The sequence below is a fragment of the Vitis riparia genome, chromosome 14 (genome assembly GCF_004353265.1).
Source record: "Vitis riparia cultivar Riparia Gloire de Montpellier isolate 1030 chromosome 14, EGFV_Vit.rip_1.0, whole genome shotgun sequence".
NCBI classification, from domain to species: domain Eukaryota; kingdom Viridiplantae; phylum Streptophyta; class Magnoliopsida; order Vitales; family Vitaceae; genus Vitis; species Vitis riparia.
In genome coordinates, this window is record NC_048444.1 from 2890860 (window position 1) to 2911221 (window position 20362).

The 20362-nt window shown below is 34.9% G+C and overlaps 2 protein-coding genes across 4 annotated transcripts; one reads left to right on the plus strand and one right to left on the minus strand.

The window, feature by feature from the left end:
- The first annotated feature begins 162 nt into the window (after positions 1-162).
- Positions 163-16283, plus strand: LOC117930299 (protein MICRORCHIDIA 6-like). 3 transcript variants are annotated; one of them, XM_034850883.1, is made up of 20 exons: positions 163-338; positions 3330-3685; positions 4186-4260; positions 4355-4389; positions 4531-4609; positions 4747-4836; positions 4916-4991; positions 5696-5774; positions 7131-7265; positions 7516-7614; positions 7699-7800; positions 7886-8032; positions 9159-9251; positions 11535-11589; positions 11700-11820; positions 13038-13297; positions 13448-13560; positions 15195-15262; positions 15698-15740; positions 15921-16283. In XM_034850883.1, exons 2-20 carry the CDS (start codon positions 3541-3543, stop codon positions 16020-16022), a joined length of 1917 nt encoding a protein of 638 aa, XP_034706774.1. In that variant the 5' UTR covers positions 163-338; positions 3330-3540; the 3' UTR covers positions 16023-16283. The 3 variants fall into 3 exon arrangements, with proteins under 3 accessions (XP_034706774.1, XP_034706775.1, XP_034706776.1); XM_034850884.1 differs by having other exon boundaries at positions 11709-11820; XM_034850885.1 differs by lacking the exon at positions 4186-4260.
- A 609-nt stretch (positions 16284-16892) lies between these two features.
- Positions 16893-19079, minus strand: LOC117930005 (pentatricopeptide repeat-containing protein At2g13600-like). The gene has a single exon (XM_034850455.1). The coding sequence runs from the start codon at positions 19077-19079 to the stop codon at positions 16893-16895; it is 2187 nt and encodes a 728-aa protein (XP_034706346.1).
- Between the last annotated feature and the right edge of the window lie 1283 nt (positions 19080-20362).

Below are 20362 nucleotides of genomic sequence, written 5' to 3' on the forward strand. Positions count from 1 at the left end.
GTATTAAGATGTATAATAGAGTTTTGTTCCTAAAAATAATTAAAAAATACTTTCAAAAAATTGGTTTTATTTCAAATCTATTTTAAAAAATTCTGCTAATTTAAAATTTTTGATGTTGGATCCTTGTGATATTTGGCTCTAGCTTTAAGAAGGCAAAAACACAAGGCTATCTGAAATACCACCTTTTAGCCAAATCCCCCCTATAATTCTGCAGCTTGGCAGTTCCCTTCCCTCACACAGAAACATTCATACTCCACAGAGGCCTTCCCTTTTCATAAACTAGAAGGGGATGCTTATTTTTGCCCTTTGGAGTTTGAACTAGGTTTTGGGGCCTTTGGGTAACCACTGTTCCCATTTTATTTTATTTTCTTTTTTGATTACTTTACCTATAATGCTGCTAAGTTCAGGATTCTTTTAGAATCATTGTGATGTAGTAGTTTTTTTAAAGCAATGTGGATTTCTTTGTTGATTTAATAGGCTTTGATCATAAAATTCCACCAGATTTTGTCAGTTTGAGATTTGATTTTGTTTGCTTTCCTCCATGTTTATTGGGTTTGCCTATTTTAGTTGGCTCCCATGGGTACTGTGTTGTTTGCAAATTTCTTTGAACTGGGTGGAGGTAGTGGTTTGCACGTTGATTGATGATACTGATAATGAGATCACATATTTTGGAGTCCTTAGGTTTTATTTTCAGGTGCTATAAGTTGGTCAGGTTTCACATTTGTTGATTTTTTTGGTTAGTTGGGGTTTTGTGAACCCTGTTTATGACTTTTCAGCAAGCTGCTATTGTTTCTGGAGTTGATATTATTGACTTCATGTTTTAGTCTAGCCTCTTTGGCTGCTAGAATGGCATCCCCATTTGTTAGTTTTGAAGGAAATAAACCATTTGCTTATTGTTTTGTTGGTTGCATGTGTTTTGAGTTTAGTTCCGGAAATTATTTGAAACATGGAGTGACCCATTTTTTAGATGCTGCATTTTGCAATGTTGTTAAGCTTTTTTTTTTTTTTCCAATCCAATGTGTTGGAAAATGTCTCAAATCCCTATTTGAGAAATATTATTTTGGTAACACAATATTGTATAGAATATTTTATATGTGGGTAATTCCTTATGGAAATAGGTTCTCTTGTGGAATGGGAAAGTTGTCAGGAATAGATATGAGGAAGGGTGGGAGAGACACAGCAGAGTAAGGACTCACAGTTCAGGGTATGAGAAGAGAACTAAGGCAAGGCTAGTGATGTGCCATGGGATGGAGGGCTCTGTAGTTATAATTTTTGGGAAACATAAACCATGTTAGGGCTCATTAGTTATATTTTTTTGGGAACATAAACTATGAGAGGGTTCAATAATTGTAATTTTTTTTTTCGGTCCTTTATAATATTTTTTGTGATAAGGTAGAATGATTCTTTATCATTTGTGGATGTGGGAATTATTGGTTAGATCACTTTAAAATATCATCTTTATATTTATTACTCTAATTAGTCGCATTGAAGCTTTCGCTAGTATAACAAATGGTATTAGAGTCAAGGTCAAGATTTCTAGAAGAGACTAGGAAAAGATTTTTGAAAGAGCCAAGGACAAATGAAACACATAAGATGAATGTAGAAGAAATTTTGGTTGAAGGTGGAGTCAATTGTTCTCTCGTCATAATGTGATATATGATTTATTTTGTTTTTCGAAATAAGTGTAGTTTCTTTTCTATACTTATTGAATCTTGCAAGGTGGAAGCTATGAAATGACTCAGTCAATGTTCAGTAATTGTTTTTTAAAACAGTTATGAAAAATAGTTTTTGAAAAATTTTCTCTAATATTTTGTAGAATAATGTATGTTTGGGAAAACTGAAATATCTTTAACCTATTTTCTATGTTTTTAAATACATTTTAAAATAATCTTTACATGTAGTGCTTTATTTTTAATCATTTTCTATATTTGTATAATCATTTTTTAAAACAATCATCAAAAAATAAGTGAACACAACTGAATATAACTAAAAGATGTTTTATGAAAACAACTTGTTTTCTGTTTTTAAGTATAGAAAACCAATTTATGTTTTTTAGTTGTAATACGTGGTTTACTATTTTTTTGTTCTAAAGAGCATATAGTTGTTTTTGAATCCCTAGCGATCTACCGTAAAGTAAACAATAAGTGTTTGTAGCATAGGAGGGGACCACGATGCATAAGGGGATCATCATGCAAGAAATGGATGATAACTGTGGTGCTAAAAAAAGCCATGGTATGGAGTAAGGATGTGGTTTAGATAAGTTTTCATGTGGAGTCCATTAGGCGACTGCCTTGATTCTGACGTATCAAAGTTGTGTGCATTGATGAAGGCATATGCGGAAAAGTTATGTATGCAATGGAGATCATGTATTGTGGGAAAGTATGTGTGTTCTTACAAATATAGAAATTCTAGATTTACAAGAATACATGTATTTTCCCACATGTACCATAGAGAGATGACAGATTGACTTGATAAAATTATTGTTGGAAAGTGTTTCGAATTAATATATATTCGTTTTGGTAAAAAATTATTGTATAGAATATTTCATATATTGGTAGAAGGTAATTCCTTAAGGAAATACGTTTCCTTGTAAGATAAAGAAAATTGTTAGGTATATTTTTATGAATATTTGGAAAAAATTATGAGATATGGACTTATAAAAACTCTACCGCATAGAGATACGAGGAAGAGTGGGTGACACCCAATGGAGCAAGGCTTCCGATTCAAAATATAGATATAACGAGTGGGGGTCACATAAAATGCTAGAGGTTAATAGTTATATTTATTTATTTATTTCCTGTTCTCTCTAATATTCTCAATGTTATTGTGGAATGATTTTCTTTCATCGTGGATGTAGGAATAGTTAGTAAATCCATGTTAAAACCTCATGTACCTTTGTGTGTGAATGATGTCGCCTTTTACCTTTATGTTATTGCTCTAATATGCGACATTAAAGCTTTTGCTTGCATTACACATTGGGTGTTTCTATTTTATTTTAGCATTGTAGCTTAGTTGTTCTCTTGATTCAACTTGGTTTTGGACTGTCAAACAGTTTATGCATCATTCTGTCTAAAATTCACCAACTTTGGTCATGTGTAGCCTTTATGTAATTGCTTGTAGACTGTTCAGATTTTCATTCACAATGCATTGCTACAAAGCTACTGTGGAAAATTCCATGGCGGCAGTATCATTCATCATAGTTATTTAGCTTGTTCAACTGATTTCCTTTACTTCATTGTTCATGCTTTTCTTCAGTTAGTTTGTATTATTTTTGTTCACTCCCTGGGTAGTGCCCTTAATCTGTTGCTGACATTATATTCCCTCTGCAGAATCCCCTATGAGCTCTTCAGGCTTCATTGATTTGTGCAGTTATGATGTGATAGGAGAGTCAGAGGGGAAAATGATAAAAAGGAGCAAGCTTTAGCTTCAGCTAAAAGGATTCAAAGTTCGCAACCAAAAAGCCAGCACACAAGGCGATGGTCTGATGATAGCAAAAGTTCAGTTGCTTTTCACACTGGTCAAAGTAATTCATACTCTAGCATGTCAGATCAAGATAGCACTTCAATGGATGAGTCAAGCCTTTTTTCTGCAACTGTTGTATGCCCGGCACCAGTTTGCCGACAATTTTGGAAAGCTGGGAACTATGACATAGGACACGGTTCTAAAGCTACAAGTCAAAGCATTGGTCTGTGAACTATTAACTGAAGAATTACATGCCTGTGCTTTTTTTCATTCCACTTTCCACTTCTTGCATTGACCTATTTTTATAAATCAAATCCATTTCTTAAATATGTACTACATTGGTCAACTAGACTTTTCGATTTGATTAAAAGTTCAATATCGTCACGTTAATCTGATGATCTAGCCCCATGCAAGCCCTTTTAAACTGTCCAATTGGACATCAAGGGAGAGCCCACAGTGGCCACATCATAGAAGGTGATATTAAGTTCCTATTTTGTGTTGGAGCTGGATGGATGAGATTGCCCCAGTTTGCTTTATGAAATTTTACTAAAAAGAGTAATTAACTATTTAACTGGACTATTGGAGTGATAATGGGAAAAGGTTGGCACATGTGCAACTGGGAAAAGCAACAAAACAACTACTTGAAACTGTATAATTGTCTATGTTACTATCATTCTAAACTCTTACTAGTTGAATCACGCCATTGCACTTTTTCACTAACAGATGTGAAAAATCATTTGTGCGTTCATCCTATGTTCCTTCATTCAAATGCCACCTCACATAAGTGGGCCTTTGGTGGTATGTTCAGTATACATGTTTTCCTTTTTTCAGTTTGTTGAGCTGTACATCCATTGCAATCTCTTGCATCCTTTTTATCTTGCTTTATTTGCAGCCATAGCAGAGCTGCTTGACAATGCATTTGATGAGGTAAACTCTTAAATGACTGTTTGTTACATGTCTCTGCTTTCTCTTGAAAAATATTTGATTTTGGAAGAAGACTCAGTGACACACTAGCCTTCATTTATGCTCACTAAATGACTGTTTGTTAATGTTGGTTGTGTGAAATAGATACAAAATGGGGCAACTTTTGTTGTTATAGATAAAATCCCAAATCCACGGGATGGAAATCCAGCTTTGCTGATACAAGGTACTTGTACATTTCAATTCTATTGAACACTGTTGAGAAGGTGATATCGGAAGCTTTAAGCATTTTTTCTAACATAAATGGAGAAGATACTCACCTAAATTTTCTGTATCTGGAATCTGATGGTTTATAACAAGAAGATGATGGTGGTGGAATGGACCCAGAAGCTATAAGGCATTGTATGAGCTTTGGATTTTCTGCAAAAAAATCAAAAACTTCCATTGGACAGTGTATGGATTCCACCTCTCTTCTACCATTTACATTTTTCCTCATCATCTTGTATTAAGTGGTTGGCTTCTATCCTTTCAGATGGAAATGGGTTCAAGACAAGCACAATGAGACTTGGAGCGGATGTGATTGTATTCAGCCGCCACTTGAAAGAGAGGTCTTATCCCAATAATTACCCATTTTCTTAACATGGAACTTGTTCTATTTTCAAAATCTTGTTAAACACTTTCCTTTTTTTTTATTTTTTTGATAGGCAAAAGCACAAAACAAGTATATTTTAAAAAAATCTTGTTATAAACACTTATGCATGGAGATTGTTTATGGAGTAAACATCTCCCTCCCCACCCACCAAAAAAAAATGGCCACCACCAAATTTAAATATCAAAGGAGAACACGGGATCTTTTGTAATAAAAATATACCATATTTCAATGTTGATTCATTGAACTAAATTTTGGGCTTTGGTTTGCGAATCCACTTTTGATCATAAATGCCTTCTATTCTAATATCATAATCGCCAATTTCTGTTTTGAGTCCTGACTTGTACAATTGGTCCTTAGAGCTGTAAATTCTTTGTGAATCCACTTTTGATCATAAATGCCTTCTATTTGATATCATAAACGCCAATTTCAGTTTTGAGTCCTGACTTGTACAATTGGTCCTTAGAGCTATAAATCCTTTGGGTATTGCCAATTTTGTCTATCTGAATTCTTACTTTCTTTTTATGTTTCTATATTTGTTGAAAGCATGCGAATTCCAAACTTTATAAAAGTGAAGGAAACAATCACCAACTTGCTGACAAGAGAATAGGCCTGGTTCTGCATTTGAAGTTTTGTTTACATTGGTGGCATATTCATGATCAGGTCACCAACTCAAAGCATTGGACTCCTCTCTTATACATTTTTGAGACAAACAGGCTGCAACAAAATAGTAGTACCAGTGGTGAGTTGTACCTTGACCACCATGTTCTATCAGCATGGGTAATTCTGTTGTTCATTAGCATAAACTATTGGAAACCTGTAGATATCCATCTCAATTCATTAATTATATAAAAAGTTATAATTGCTCTGTGGATACTGTCTACCAAACTTAAGCAGTTGCCTAATGTCCAGCATAGGAAGGACCTCAAAATTCAAAAAAGGGTTTTTTTCCCTAATTAGTTGAAATATCCTAGAGAAACTTCACTGTTTTTTTTTTTATTAGAATTAGGATTGATGGAGTAGTTATTTAATTAAGAAGATAAGCACTCAAATATGGTTAGTTTTAGAAATACTCAAATGGGGCTTAGAAAACATAACTGAAAATATGAGAAATTGTACAAAATATGAAGAGGAGAGAATATATTAGAAAATGAGATGTTATAAATTATAATCAGAAAAATAAAAGATGTTTATGAAAAAGAAAAATATTTTGAATATAGAACTTCAAAGAAAAAAGAAAAGAAAAAATAGATAAATTAATTTTATCTTAAAATGAAGGTGTTGATAATATAATTTTACCTCAAGATAATCTTTTTATATGAATTTTTTATTTAGGTTTCTTGCCTTAGGCTGCATTTTGTATTGGGTCGGCTCTGACCAAACTTGCACATCATTTTGTTGCCTTGTAGCCTTGGATATTAAATTGACACAGTTTGGCAATAGTGCTCTTTGCATAGTAGCTTTTTTAGGCTGCCATATAAAGATATGCAACAATACTTAGAAGGAATACATATATATGTATATTTGTCTTAGACATTTAGGTTATCACCCTTTTGATCCTCATTGTGTCATGGCGTTTTTATTAGAGTGCAATGGGAGTATAACCAACACAAGAAGTAAATGACATGTGCCCATAAAGGAAAAAAGAAAGCTAGCAACCTCAAAACACTAATATATTTAAACAATCAATGAATTCCACCGAAGACAAAGAACCCAAGCCGAAAGACTTGCTATACCACCAGAAAAGAGGAGAAAGAAAAGACCTTTGAAGATTGAAATAGATGCTCAAATTCTCAAACATTCTACAATTTCAATCCTTTCAAATGGTCCAGTACAAGTGCAAATAAGCTGTTCTCCAAACAATCTGTGCATTGCTTTTTTTCTTCTATCGCATTGGATTAGTTGACATGAAATTCCATTATCCATATCTCATTTAGCTCCCAGTATGATTTCATTTCCTAAATACCATGATATTCCTATTCTTTAACACCTCATTTAGACATTTCCATGGCTATGATAATTGAACTGCAGGTTTTCCTTTAGTGATGCCAGAATTCCCAACCTCAAAAGTCACTGTTAAATCTATTATTTATTGCAGGTGGATTATGAGTTCAATGCATCGACCGGGAAATATGGCCCCATACTTCCTCATGGTAAAAAACATTTTTCATTAAATCTGTCAATGCTGTTGCAGTGGTCTCCATATTCAACAGAAGATGAACTGCTCTTGCAAGTAAGCTTGCTGAACCTTTTCTCATTGGACATTTGGTATGATGATGATGGTAATATAACAAGGATAAAGTGCTTCTAGTTTACAACTTCCATGCTTATTTACTAAGTTATATACTTCATAGAAGACACTTTGGTGCAAGTAAGGCTTGATGGAGGCAATTATCTCCCAATTCTTCAAGTTCAGTTTATTTATTTTTAATTTTTTAAGTTTTCTTTTTATATTTTTTAAGTTCGACTAACCCAGTGAGCAGTTTGATGATATAGGACAGCATGGAACAAAAATTGTTATTTACAATCTTTGGTCAAATGATGAAGGGCACATGGAGCTAGATTTTGACTCAGATGTTGAGGTTTTCTTCATCTCTTTACTTTCATTTACTTCTTTACTATCTTCTAAGTTGTTGGGCTGGCTACTTTTAATTTGATGATTGCAGGATATTTGCATCAACAGGGGCCCAAAATTATTTCAGAAAGGCAAACATGTGAACCCAATTTATGACCAGCATATGGCTAACTTATACCACTATTCACTCCGTGTAAGTCAGGATTTTCCATTTTAAGTTGATTTAGTAAAAGAATTTTATGTTCACTAAATCACATTCTTGTTCAAGTGTTCTACAGATATATTCATCCATTTTGTACCTGCGGATACCTCAATGCTTCAGGATAATATTGCGTGGCCGAGTTGTGGAACATCATAATATAGCCAATGACCTCAAATTTTGGGAAATCATTTTGTATAGGCCTCATATTGGTGGGAATGTAGAGGTTTGTATCGGTTTCTATATTTCAAGTCCGCACCAGTTGGTATTACTTGGGCCATATAAATTATTAGATATTTATTTGTATTAGCTTGCTTTTGATTTGGTTGTGGTAGCTGGTCTGTAATTGGCCAATACTACATGTTTCAATGAATGGAAAATTGAAGAAATATGGTTCTTCAGTTCATGGAAAAATGCTAGTAGAATAATACTGTATGAAGGGCCAACCATCAATCTCTCTGTATATTTTTTGTTTGTTTCCATTAAGAAGCAACAGCTAAAAATGAATACTTAAGGTGTGGTTGGCTTCGATATTTTTTCGTTTCTAATAATTTGATATTTTTTTGTTTCCATTGTTGAAAGGTGGGGGTGTTGTGGGAGCTCTTGTTCTTCCTTTTTGGGGTTTATTGGGTGATTCACTCCACAATTAGAGAGGCTTTCTTAGGTTTGGCATGGCTCTTTTGTTGGAAGAAAGTGGAAAAAAAGTTTGGAGAGTAGCGTTTTTATGCCTTTTTTGGACAATATGGAATGGGAGAAATAGAAGATCTTTTGAGAACGTGGAGCTCTCTGTTCAAAAACCGAAATTATTGTTTTTGTGCAGCTTGTCATCTTGGACCAATTTGTTTACAAGCGAAACCTCTATGTCCTTAGTTGATTTTCTTGATTGGTTGGGTTCAATTTGAGGGAGTAGTTTTTGTTTTCCCTGTCCTTTTTGGCGCTCTTTGGCAACAGTTGTATACATCGTGTGTACTTTGGTGCGCCCTTTTTGGCGCTTTTAAATATCAATTTTATTTACTTATCAAAAAATATATATTTTCGCAGTACAATGTTTTTCAAAGTGTTTTTGAGTTTGCCACATGCATACAGTGGCTATGTGTGTCCAATAGTAATTCTGGTCCATAGTATTTCTCAGGAATCTAACATTGGTGTTGTGTAAACATCTAGCCTGCATGTCATAACTTTTAGTGCTGCTTGTTGAACAACTTGTAGCGTTTTTGTTTGACCAGAAATTTCGTCATTCCCCATATTATGTGATGACATGAGCACGTGTTGGTTGTCATTATTCACTGTATCAGACCTATAAGAAAAAAGTCATTATTCATTGTATCATGCCTGATGGATTCATTGTTCAGGTCCCTGTTCTTACTACCATAGGGTTTTTGAAGGATGCTCCACATGTGAATATCCATGGTTTCAATGTCTACCATCGCAATCGTCTTATACTGGTAAGTTTTCTCTTTCGAAACACTCAAACTGTCATTATAATAAAAATTGTAAACCCCTTGCTATTCTTGCCTTGTCTTAGATATCTTATAAGCCCTGTATTCTGATTTTTCAGATGCCTTAACAGTGATTTGAATCATTGTGCGACTTCAAGGAGTATAAAAATGATCCAGTTAAAGTACTGATGAAGGGAAAAATTGCCTTCTTGGCATTTGCCAATTGCCACATCATTTCATTTGGTTAGGAATGGTCTTTCTGAGGATATATCTGAATATCATGGGTGTCATAGAGGCCTTTTGGAGAGGACAATGCACGTGGTGCCCTTGAGGCTTGCTTCAAGAGGCAAAGGGTTGGGGTGGGATGTGGGGAGGTTTCAGGCTGGTTGAAAAAAAATGTTACTTGTAAAAGAAAAAAAAGCACTTGGTTAATAGTCTACTGTTTGGTCTGGAAAAATCAAGGAAGGTTTGGGTATTAGAAGCCTTTTAGTGCTGAATAAGTTTTTGTTGTAGATCAGGTATGCTGTGGAGTAGGATGGTTTATGAAGGAAAATTATTTTGGCTAAGTACGGGGAACTGGAAGGAGGTTGGTGCTCTAGGAAAAAAAGGGAGCCCTATGGGTTGGTCCTCTGGAAAGGTATCAGTATGGGCTGTTTTCAGATCCTGAACCTGTCTCTGTTGATAATGGATCTAGGACCAGATTTTGGCATGATGTGTCATGCAGGGGAGCGGCCAACCTCTTTTCAGGCTTGTTTGGATTTTCTGTTACTTGGTTTCCTAGTTGTTGCAAGATGAAGGGGGCAGAGGTCATAAACCCCAAGATTTCTGAGGTGTTTTTATGGTTAGGAATTGAAGTTGGTGTAGTCATCTGTGCTGCTCATTCATTCCATTGTGGTCTATAGTGGAAGGAAAAGATAGGTTGATGAGTGTATTTCTAAGTCAGGGTACTTCTCTGTGAAGGCTTTCTCTAAGTTGCTGCATTCAGGTGCCTTTTCTCCTCTAGCTGGGGAGGTACGTGGTACTGGCACTCCTAGGGTTGAGTTCTTTATTTAGAAAGCAGTGTTGGAGAAACATGTAATAACTAATAACTAACTTGTGAGAAGGAGTTGGATTCTAGTAAACTAGCGGTATCTGTAGAAGCAAATAGAAGAATCAACTAATCATATTCTCCTGGATTGTGGGTATGCTTGTAGCGTGTGGTTCACTCACTTTGTGTTCTTTAGAGCATCTCCAGTGTTGCTTTGTTATATCAAAGACACACTGGTTGGTTGGTGGGCTAGTTTCATTGGCATGGACAAGAAGAAGGCCTGCTGGATGACCTGTTTATGCCTATTATTGTGCCTTTGAGAAGAGTGGAATTGAAAAAATTTTAATGGATTGGAGTACTCTAGGTTGGCTTGAACTCCTGCTTAAGTCTCTTCTTCTGTGGTCGAGGGGCTCTCAAGGGACTAAAAAATCTGCCTTTGTTAGAGTTGTTGTAAATTTTGGTACTCCATGCAGGATTTATGAGTGCTTGCTTTGCACCTCCTGTTTTTGCTATATATATATATATATATAAGGGGGATTATTCAAGCACAATGGGGATGGGATGGCTCTTGGATGGTTAGGACACCCTATGTTTAGAGAGAAAGAAGGGCGTGCAATTTTTGTACATTGTATGCCTACTTTTTTGAAGCATTTCCTGTTGTTTTGGTATATAAAGATGGAATTTTTAAGCTTAGAATCAGTATTTTATGTTATCTTGTACCCTTGATCTTGATCAATTAAATCACAGTTTATGAATGATTTTGGGGTGGACTTGATTTTACCAAAGATGATGAGAACATGAACTCCCAACAGTTTATGCATTGGAGAAACCATTTCTTATTTTGTGTAAAAGCATTTTATAAAGCTCAGGCTGAAATGATCAGAAAGGCTCTATTTGACGTGGAATTGGGAGTTCCCATCATCATTACTTGAATGCTATTGTAATTACATGTGAAGAAATTATCAAAAGGGCTCTATTTGACAAAGAATTGGGAGTTCCCGTCATCATTACTTGAATGCTATTGTAATTACATGTGAAGAAATGATCAAAAGGGCTCTATTTGACAAAGAATTGGGAGTTCCTATTATCATTTGATTTTTTTTTTATTTTTTTTTTTTGGTTTAATTCTAACCAAAATTCATTTTTTGGACACAACAAGAATTGGTATTCTCAAATCATATCGGATGGATCTATCATGTTTATCACTTATGTAAATTAATGGACATTAAATCCTTATGCTAATAAATTTTCCCTTTGGGCAGCCATTTTGGCGTGTGGTTAAAAATACAACCAACAGTAATGCAAGAGGGGTTGTTGGTAAGATATCCTTGCTGCATTTTTCTTCTTCTCTACTTACATGTCAAAATTTTACTTTGAAGGTGTAATTCTTATGGATTATAGTGAATATTTGATGAATTATGAAATAGTACTGGTAGGTGTTTTGGAAGCAAATTTTATTGAGCCTACTCACAATAAACAAGATTTCGAGAAGACTTCCCTTTTTCAAAGGCTTGAAGACCGGTTAAAGCAAATGACAATGGAGTACTGGTAAGCTACATGTTTTAAGGCTGATTTTTAATGTTGAATGAAATCTTGGAATCTTTTGCAAAGTAAAAATAGTTGAAATTCGATGATATGCATAGGAAGTTGAAACAAATTTCTTAGAATATATTTGAGAAGAAAGAATGGTTTGTGAATAATACATGTATATTCATTGGATATATTTACAACCTATTTATAATGTTTAAAATGAGAAAAAGGAAAGGAAATTACTCTATTTTAGGCTTAGAATTACTCCCTCAAATGAGCCATTAATTACAGGAAAGAAATTAGCTACTAAATCACTCCACTAATTACAGGAAATAAATCATGTCAACTATACAGAAAAAGAAACAAGTTCAAATTAAATCCTATAACCCATACAGGTTGTATTATCCGAGGATAATTACACCAATTCTCCAACATTTCCTCTTAAGCTGGTGAGTAAATATTCTTCATTCTCATCTTGTTTGTGATAGATTAGAGTGGTTGAGTTGTAAGTTCCATGGTCAGTATGTTCTCTTTCTAATGATATGTAGGGGGGTGTGCATGCCAATCCACTATCCAATTTCTTCTTGATGAAATCAAGATTAACTTCAACATGCTTAAGTCAACCATATTGAATTAGATTTTGATCAAAGTGGAGCTTCATAGGACCTTCCCAACTTACTCTTAAGACCACTGAGAATAATTTTTATCCAAAGAAAATCACATAGTCAATGTGTGATGGTTCAAAATTCTGCTTCAACATTCAACCTAGCAACCATAGACTATTTCTTACTCCTCCAAGTTACCAAATTCTCTCCCAAGAAAAGTTTATGCTGCTTTTGAAATATTAGAAGGCTCTGATATTTCAAGATTGCTTGGTAGAGTTAGGGATTGACATGAAGTTTTTGGGTCTTTTAGAGTTAATTCAAGATTCTGATGGAATTTCAGTCCATATTAAGCTAGTTTCAGATCTCTGTTGATCGCTTTATGCTGTCCTCATTGTGTCTCTATATCTTCTGTATTTGCCTAGGTTTTGTTAAAAGATTGCAATAAATTGATGAGCTTTTCTTAACATAATTCCATGCCATATTTACTGCATTTCTCTGGGGCCTGAGGTCTTGTTCAGATAGCAAGGTGTTGGGGTGGGGATGGGGAGGCTCCAGGTTCAATTGCTTGTAAAAAGAGAATAAAAATTACCTATTAAAAAAATGAACTTCATCTTTATTGAATCATGGCAGGGATTCTCATTGTGAGCTGATTGGTTATCAGCAAGTGAAAAAAACTCGAGCGCCAGTGCCTTCTCAGGAATCACTCTATTCAAGAACTCATGGTTGTTCAGAGCCTGTGTTAATGAACCACAGTTGCCATGTAGTTGATAGTTCAAAAGATGCTTCTTCTGCAATTGGGTCCTTTCAAATTGCCGGAACTACTCCACCTCATGTCTCAGCTAGAAACCCAGGAAAACCTGTTGATAGCTACCAAATTAGTTCCCAGCAAGGTACACTTCTGAGTCAGCAATAGCTTGTTACTGAATCATATGAAGCAATTGTATCAAACCCTTTGGCCCAACTCAATTAGTTATTATAATGGAATATGGGATGAAAATTTGCACTTACTAATCCACATTTATTTTATGATGCCTGAACAGGATTGCATACAAAGCGGAAGCAGCACAAACCCCCTGTAGAACTAGAACATGCAAAAAGGCACAAAGGCTCAGGGCCAGATTCAACTGATATCCTATGCAATAGGGAAGAAAAGGTTTGCTGAGTGATGCCTATCTCACATTTTTGTTGACATTAGGAATTCCCATCGTAATTAACCTGAATGCCAATATATACTAGAAAACATATACAGATATGTTGGACATTATAAGGAGATGGTTTTGGTCTGCCTACAATTTTAGTCATGATATGACACTCTTAAAATTCTGTTGATTGAAATTGAAAAGTCAATGCTAGTCAAGAACAGATGGCACCTTTGCAAAGGGTGAAGGAGAATTGGCTGATCATATCCTTTTTCAATATGCTAAAACAAGGATCTTGTGACACTAGTTATGCTCTTTATTTCGCGTTGAACTAGTATTGCCTTCTACATTAGGAGATACTCCTTTAAGTTGGCATGGAAATTTTGGGGGAAGAAATGTAGGAAGGTGTGGAGAGCTCCCTGTTATGCTTATTCTAGGCCATTTGAAGGAAAGGGGTCATAGAGCATTTGAAAATGTTGAACAAGTGGATCGTGCTCTAAAATTCTTGAGTTTTTCTTTGGCTTTGGGCTTAGAAGTTTTTAGATGAGGGCTCATTGTCTATGTTAGATTTTGTTGATTGGTTGGACACTTTTGATCAGAAGGAGATGTTTTTTATTTCTCCTTTTCTTATCTTTGTGGTTTGGAACCTTTTGTGTATGTCTTGTGTACTTTGGTGTGTGTGTTTTTCTTGAGACACTATCAACAAATATTCTAGTACGCCTATCAAACAAAAAATTAGTGCTAGTCAATATGTCAATTGGTTTTAATGTTACGAGGTATTTTGCATTCTTGTGTTCAGTTTAGACCAAGGGAAATGGGTCTTTTTGGGAGGTGTAGGTCTAATCTATAGCTCATTTTTTCTTTATCATGGTCTGGTGAGAATGGACAGTAGCCTCACAAGATCTCTCAATAGTACCACATCAACATTCACTTCCCTTTTGTTGACAGATTTTGTCTGAAATTCCAGTTTGGTTGTCAATCAACTTGAATAAAATAATATGATGAATAAGGACAAAAAGAGGAGTGCTGGATCTATCTGAATAAGTTTCTGATGACGAGAGCATGGAACAAGAGTCTAGATGGATGTAATTCACACAGGTAGATAGATTTACATTTCCTATATTAAGCTGATGTGATAAGAAGGTTTCTTGCTTGGAGACAGGAGAGATTGTTGCGAAACAAATGATATAATATTCTAATTACTTGTGCACTTTAAAATATATAAATTACTTGTGTCAGAATACATGGAATGGGATATATATATATATCTGACATACTAATTCTTGACATATTCGGCATAGGTGCAACTAAGAAACAGGGGCATGTGTTTTTAGTTCACTATAGATTTCCTTGGCACTTTCTTAATTTGCTTCTTTGTTGCTTTGCGACTCACTTGGTGCACTAAAAAGCCCCTTTTTTCCTTTCACCCTGAAGAACTATAATGCATCTTTGTAACACTATGTACTATTCGATACTACTGTGCTCACCAAATAAATGTATTTCTGTGATCTTGGGGTTTTGTCAGCTTGGTTAACAATAATCACTCAACCATGGCTTCAAGTTTTTCTTTCTCCAGACTCTTTTAATAGTAAGCTTACTTGCTAAGAAGGGAATCCTTGTTACTTATGCTTGCTGTCTTTTGTGGTAGGCTGTGTCCGAATCTCAAGATCAAGAGACATTGAGTATTATGCAAGAAAATGAAAAGCTACAGTCACAGTGAGTATAGAACACATAGTGTTACATAACTATTTCTAGAGCCAGCAAAAGTCTCATGTGAATTTCAAATTTATGGTATATGTGACTTGAATTTATATGTTTCAATAATTGAGACAAAGGTTTGGTTTCCTATTATTTTGAACACATATTTTAGTTGAGATGGCATATTTTAGACCTGCACTCAGCTTTGATCTTTGATAAACATAACAAGCTAGTATTGGGCTAGATTATTGCAATCATTGCCTGAAATAAAAGTCCAGCAATAGTTAAGTTGGTGTGGGGCGGGATGATGGGGGTGGCTAGCCATATTATCAGAACAGGCTCTCTAGACCAGTAATATAATCCTGATATGGCTCAATGAAGACTTCCTCATAATTTCATATAATTTTCAAGTATCTGAATATCTTCTGAATTCCTCAGCGTTTTCTCTTTCAGGTTATTGGAATATGAGAAAACAGAGCAAGAACTTAACCTGAAGGTATTTCACTAAAATAAATGAAAGATCCAAGCACACATACTGGCATCTTTGGCTTGTGGCATTAACACAATCCTTTTGATATTAATTTTGTGCTTCAGTCCCAAATTCTACCATCTCAGAAAAGAAATACTATTCCATCATTGTCTTTCAATAAAGATCAGTGTTCTAATTTCGGTGCAGATGCAACAACTTAAAAGACAGCTGGAAGATGTTCGTTGTGAGTACGCAGAGCTATTGGCCGAGTCTGAATCCCTAAATTCAATCAAGGAGGAAAATGGATAATATCTAAAAATAGAATACCTCGTCTATAACCTGACATTTTGTCCAAACCTCTGTAGTTTATCACAAATTTGAAATTCCTTGGCCTTTTGGAAACCTGGCCATGGTATGCTGAAGAAGTAGCTTTTGTTCCTAAGGATCCAAGCTTTTTGTACTTGTAAATAGAAAGGAAATATAGAAGTTCAGTTAATTCTTCTGTGCAAGTTCACCACTCTGATTGACATGTACAAGTACTTAAAAGCTAAATATGTGCTTCATTGTGAATCATGGTTGCTTAAAGGATAGTTAAACAGGAATGTATAAAAGTCATGCCAAGGAACAGAGGAAGAGAAACTCTCTGGGTTTGTGGCATTACAGATATTTGTTTAGTTTATTAAACGATAATTGTTGTGTAAGGATTTTAACAACTAGTACCTTAAACAAGAGGCATTGCCTGCATTAGCTCCCACCACATGTCTTGACCCTTGTACATTACTGAAAAAACTCTGTTTCTTATTCCCAAGGTAGTGAGATCAAATTCGAAAAATCGAGCAACTGGATTTTTGGCTGAAACTTGGATGAATTAGGTTCTTGCCATTACCAACCTAACAAAATTGTCCAGTTGTTCAGGCAATGGACTTTTTTTTTTAAAGCAGGCCAGGCATTCAATTGCCCTTAGCAGAGTCTAAGAGGCTTCACTTAATCTTTATCAACAAAATTTTTTTGAATAAAACAACAGCCAGATATGAACTGATCCAGTCTCTTGTTCGGGGAGTAGGAATGCACAAGCAAACTTTCTGGTCCAGCACTGCAGGCAGGAATTATGCTAAGATTTTGAGGCCAACTTGGTTGATCAGCGCCACTTCATTGGAAAACTGATCAACCCACTGCCCTTCAACGAACCAGCATTTCTGATCTTAGTAGCTGTAAAGTTCCATAAATCTCATCTGATTGGGAATGGCTTCCATCTTCGGAATAAAAAGAATGTACTTGGTTCCTCACCTCGACCCAACTGCACCCACCACTCTTCTTCAATCCCTTCTCCCTCATTAATTTCCTAATATTTGAGACATCAATCCATCTCCCAGCTGAAGCATAAATATTTGACAACAAAACATATCCTGCAGAATTATTCTCTGCCAGCTGCCACAGTTTCTTAGCTGTTCTTTCTGCTATCTTTTCATCTTTGTACTTCTTACAACCGCTCAATAGAGCTGCCCATGCATTAGCCTCAGGTTGAAATGGTATGGTTCTAATAAATTCTTCTGCCTCATAGAGGCGTCCTGATCGAGACAGCAAATCCACCACACAAGTGTAGTGCTTACCCTTAGGCTTTATACCATAAACCTTCTCCATCGAATTGAAGTACCAGAGTCCTTTATCAACTAACCCACAATGAGAACAGGCAAAAAGAACTGACAGAAGCATGAGCTCATTAGGAGCAACCTCTGAAGTTCTTTCCATTTCTTCAAACAGAATCAGAGATTCCACTGCAAAGCCGCTTTCTGCAAGTCCTTGAATCATCACAGTCCATGAGATCTCATTCTTCGCAGGCATTCTCTCGAAGACCTGTTTAGAACTCCCAATATCCCCGCATTTTGCATACATATCAGTAAGTGCAGTGCCTACAAAGATGTCATATTGAATTCCAAGTTTTATGATTTTACCATGGACATTCATCCCTTTGTCCAACGAGGCTATACTTGCACAAGCACAAAGAACACTTGAGAAGGTGGATTTATTTGGGGTCTGCCCTGATACAAGTAGAGTATTGAAAACTTCTAACACCTTTTCACATTGTTCATTTTCTAAATAACCAGCAATTATAGTGCCCCAAGAAACATCATTTTTCTCTGGTATCAGCTCAAACAATTCCTCAGCTTCTTCTAATCGGCCATTGATACTATACCCACCTACCATAGAATTCCAACAAACCACATTCTTCTCCAAAATCAAGTCAAACACTAAGCGTCCATCATCAGGTTTGCCACATTTACAGTACAAGTCGATAAGTGAGCTGCCGATGAAGACATCTTTATCAATCCCAATTTTTGTAACATGTCCATGAATGTTTATACCTGCTGATAAAGCCTTGAGGCTAGCCAATGCACTGAGAGTACAAGCAAAACAAGAGATATTTGGTTTAAACCCTTCCTGAACCATTTTCGAGAAGAGTTTCAACGCTTCTTCAGCATAACCACTCTGACTATACCTAGCAATCATTGCACTCCAAGAAATTTCATTTCTTTCAGGCATCTCATCAAAGATCCTACGCGCTTCTCTCAAGTCTCCTGTCTCAACATACACATCCAAGATTGCAGTCCAAGAAACAACATCTCTCTTCTCCATTCGATCAAAAACTCTCCTAGCCAAATCAATTTCACCCATCCTCAAGCTTAATGTAATCAAAGAATTAGAAACAGATAAATAGTGCTCAAAACCAGCTTTAACAACTAGCCCTAAAACACTCATTCCCAATCCAAAGTCACCCAACTCTCCACAAGCTCGAACAACAGAAGTAAACGTAATATCATTTGGCCTGACTCCAGATTCAAGGAGTCTGAAGAAAAGTTTCAAAGCTTCAAAATTCAACCCATTTCGCACAAACCCACTTATTGCAGCAGTCCATGAAACTACATTCTGAAATGGGTTCCTCTCAAAGTACCACATTGATTCTTCCACTCTTCCATACTTCATGAGACCCGAAATTAGCGCAGACCACGATACCTCATTTCTCTCAGGCATTTCATCAAACAACAGACGAGCTTGATCGAGATTTCCCCATTGAACGTAAGCACTGATCATGCAATTACTCACAACAAGATCAGACCCATCAAAATCCTTCACAATCTGATCAATTTCAGCAAATTTTCTGCAATTCAAGTACAGTATCAGCAATTTGATGGCTATATATCTTTGTGATGAAAAACCCGTTTTGATGAGATGAGCATGAAGGACGTTCCCTTGAGTGATCAAGCCTTGATTGGAGAATTTTTTCAAGAGGGAAACACAGGTCTGTGCATAGGCTCTGAAGCTTTTCTTTGGGTCGATGGCTAAGAGGGTTCTAAACGTAGTTGCCATGTTGTAAGAGACAGTTAAGTTAGTTGAAGAGAAAGTGGAGGGTTACTGAAGAGAAATTGAAGTGTGCCATGTTTTGGCGCTTCATGAGAAGCGGGTCCATTTCTTTTAAATTAAAAATTTGAAAACAAAAAAAATCATATTTGATACTTCTTACTTGAAATTAGATAAAAGGTATTAAAAAAATTCTTTATTCCCAAAAACTAAAATAAAAAATTGTTGGAGTTGGGTTTGGGTCACCAAGTGGGCTGACCCAACCCGATCCAACAAAATGAAAACAGTTTGTGAGGATTAAAACTACTAAAAATTGTCATTATATGGTCATTTAAAAAAAAAATTCATGCACACTTTCTCTTTCTCTTTCTCTTTGAGATAAGGTGAAAGAACACGCTTCTATAAAAAGTTTTCTCTTTTAAATTATATTTATTTTTTTATCCATGAAAAAAAAAAGTTAAGAAATCTGTACTGTGAAAATAGACAGGATAAAAAAAGGTAAAGACATTTGTATTGTAAAAATAAAGTGGTTCTCAATTTTTATTCATGATTTGAGGTAAAAAAAATTATTGGTGAAACAGCTAATCTAGATTTTGGGCATTTCAGAAGGTAATTTCGAAGTTTTATTTCCGTTAAAAATAAAAAAATTGAAAGTGACAACTCCCTCAACGCCAATGTCTCATTTATTAATACAAAATACTTGCTTTAAATTATTTAATATTTTTTCTCTTTTACCTTTTTTGTCATATAACTATAGACTTTGAAATCAAAATTAAAATTATTAAATATGTTTAGTGTTGTAAAATTAAAAATATGATTAAAAGATAACAAAAGTTCTTAGAGATTAAAAATTTAATAATTTAAAAAAAATTAACAAATTAAGGTATTTAGAAATTTTACCACATCAAAGTTTTATAATAAATAATAATAATGATTAAAAATTAATAAAAAAATCATAAAACATTATTTTTTTACATATATATATATATATATATATATATATATATATATATATATATATATATATATATATATTTAACTAGGAAACAAACTTAATCTACAAACATATCCAATGATTCTAAAATTCAAAAACATAATTGAAAATTATTATTCTTTTAAAAAAAAAAAGTTAAAAGGCAAGTAATGTATTAAGTATAGATATGTTTGATAGTTTCAATCATGTTTCTAAAGGGATAAAAACATATTTAATAATTATATAATAAGAAATTAAAAATATTTTCAATGATTTAAATACATTGGATCCCTAATTATTATAGCTCTTTGTCCTACTT

Bases quoted from the DNA above. Each gene is read 5' to 3' on its own strand.
- LOC117930005 (XM_034850455.1), bottom strand. From the start codon at position 19,079: ATGGCAACTACGTTTAGAACCCTCTTAGCCATCGACCCAAAGAAAAGC.
- LOC117930299 (XM_034850883.1), top strand. From the start codon at position 3,541: ATGTCAGATCAAGATAGCACTTCAATGGATGAGTCAAGCCTTTTTTCT. The intron at 3,686-4,185 runs GTCTGTGAACTA...TTTCACTAACAG, and splicing joins AGCTACAAGTCAAAGCATTG to ATGTGAAAAATCATTTGTGC. The intron at 4,992-5,695 runs GTCTTATCCCAA...ATTCATGATCAG, and splicing joins AGCCGCCACTTGAAAGAGAG to GTCACCAACTCAAAGCATTG.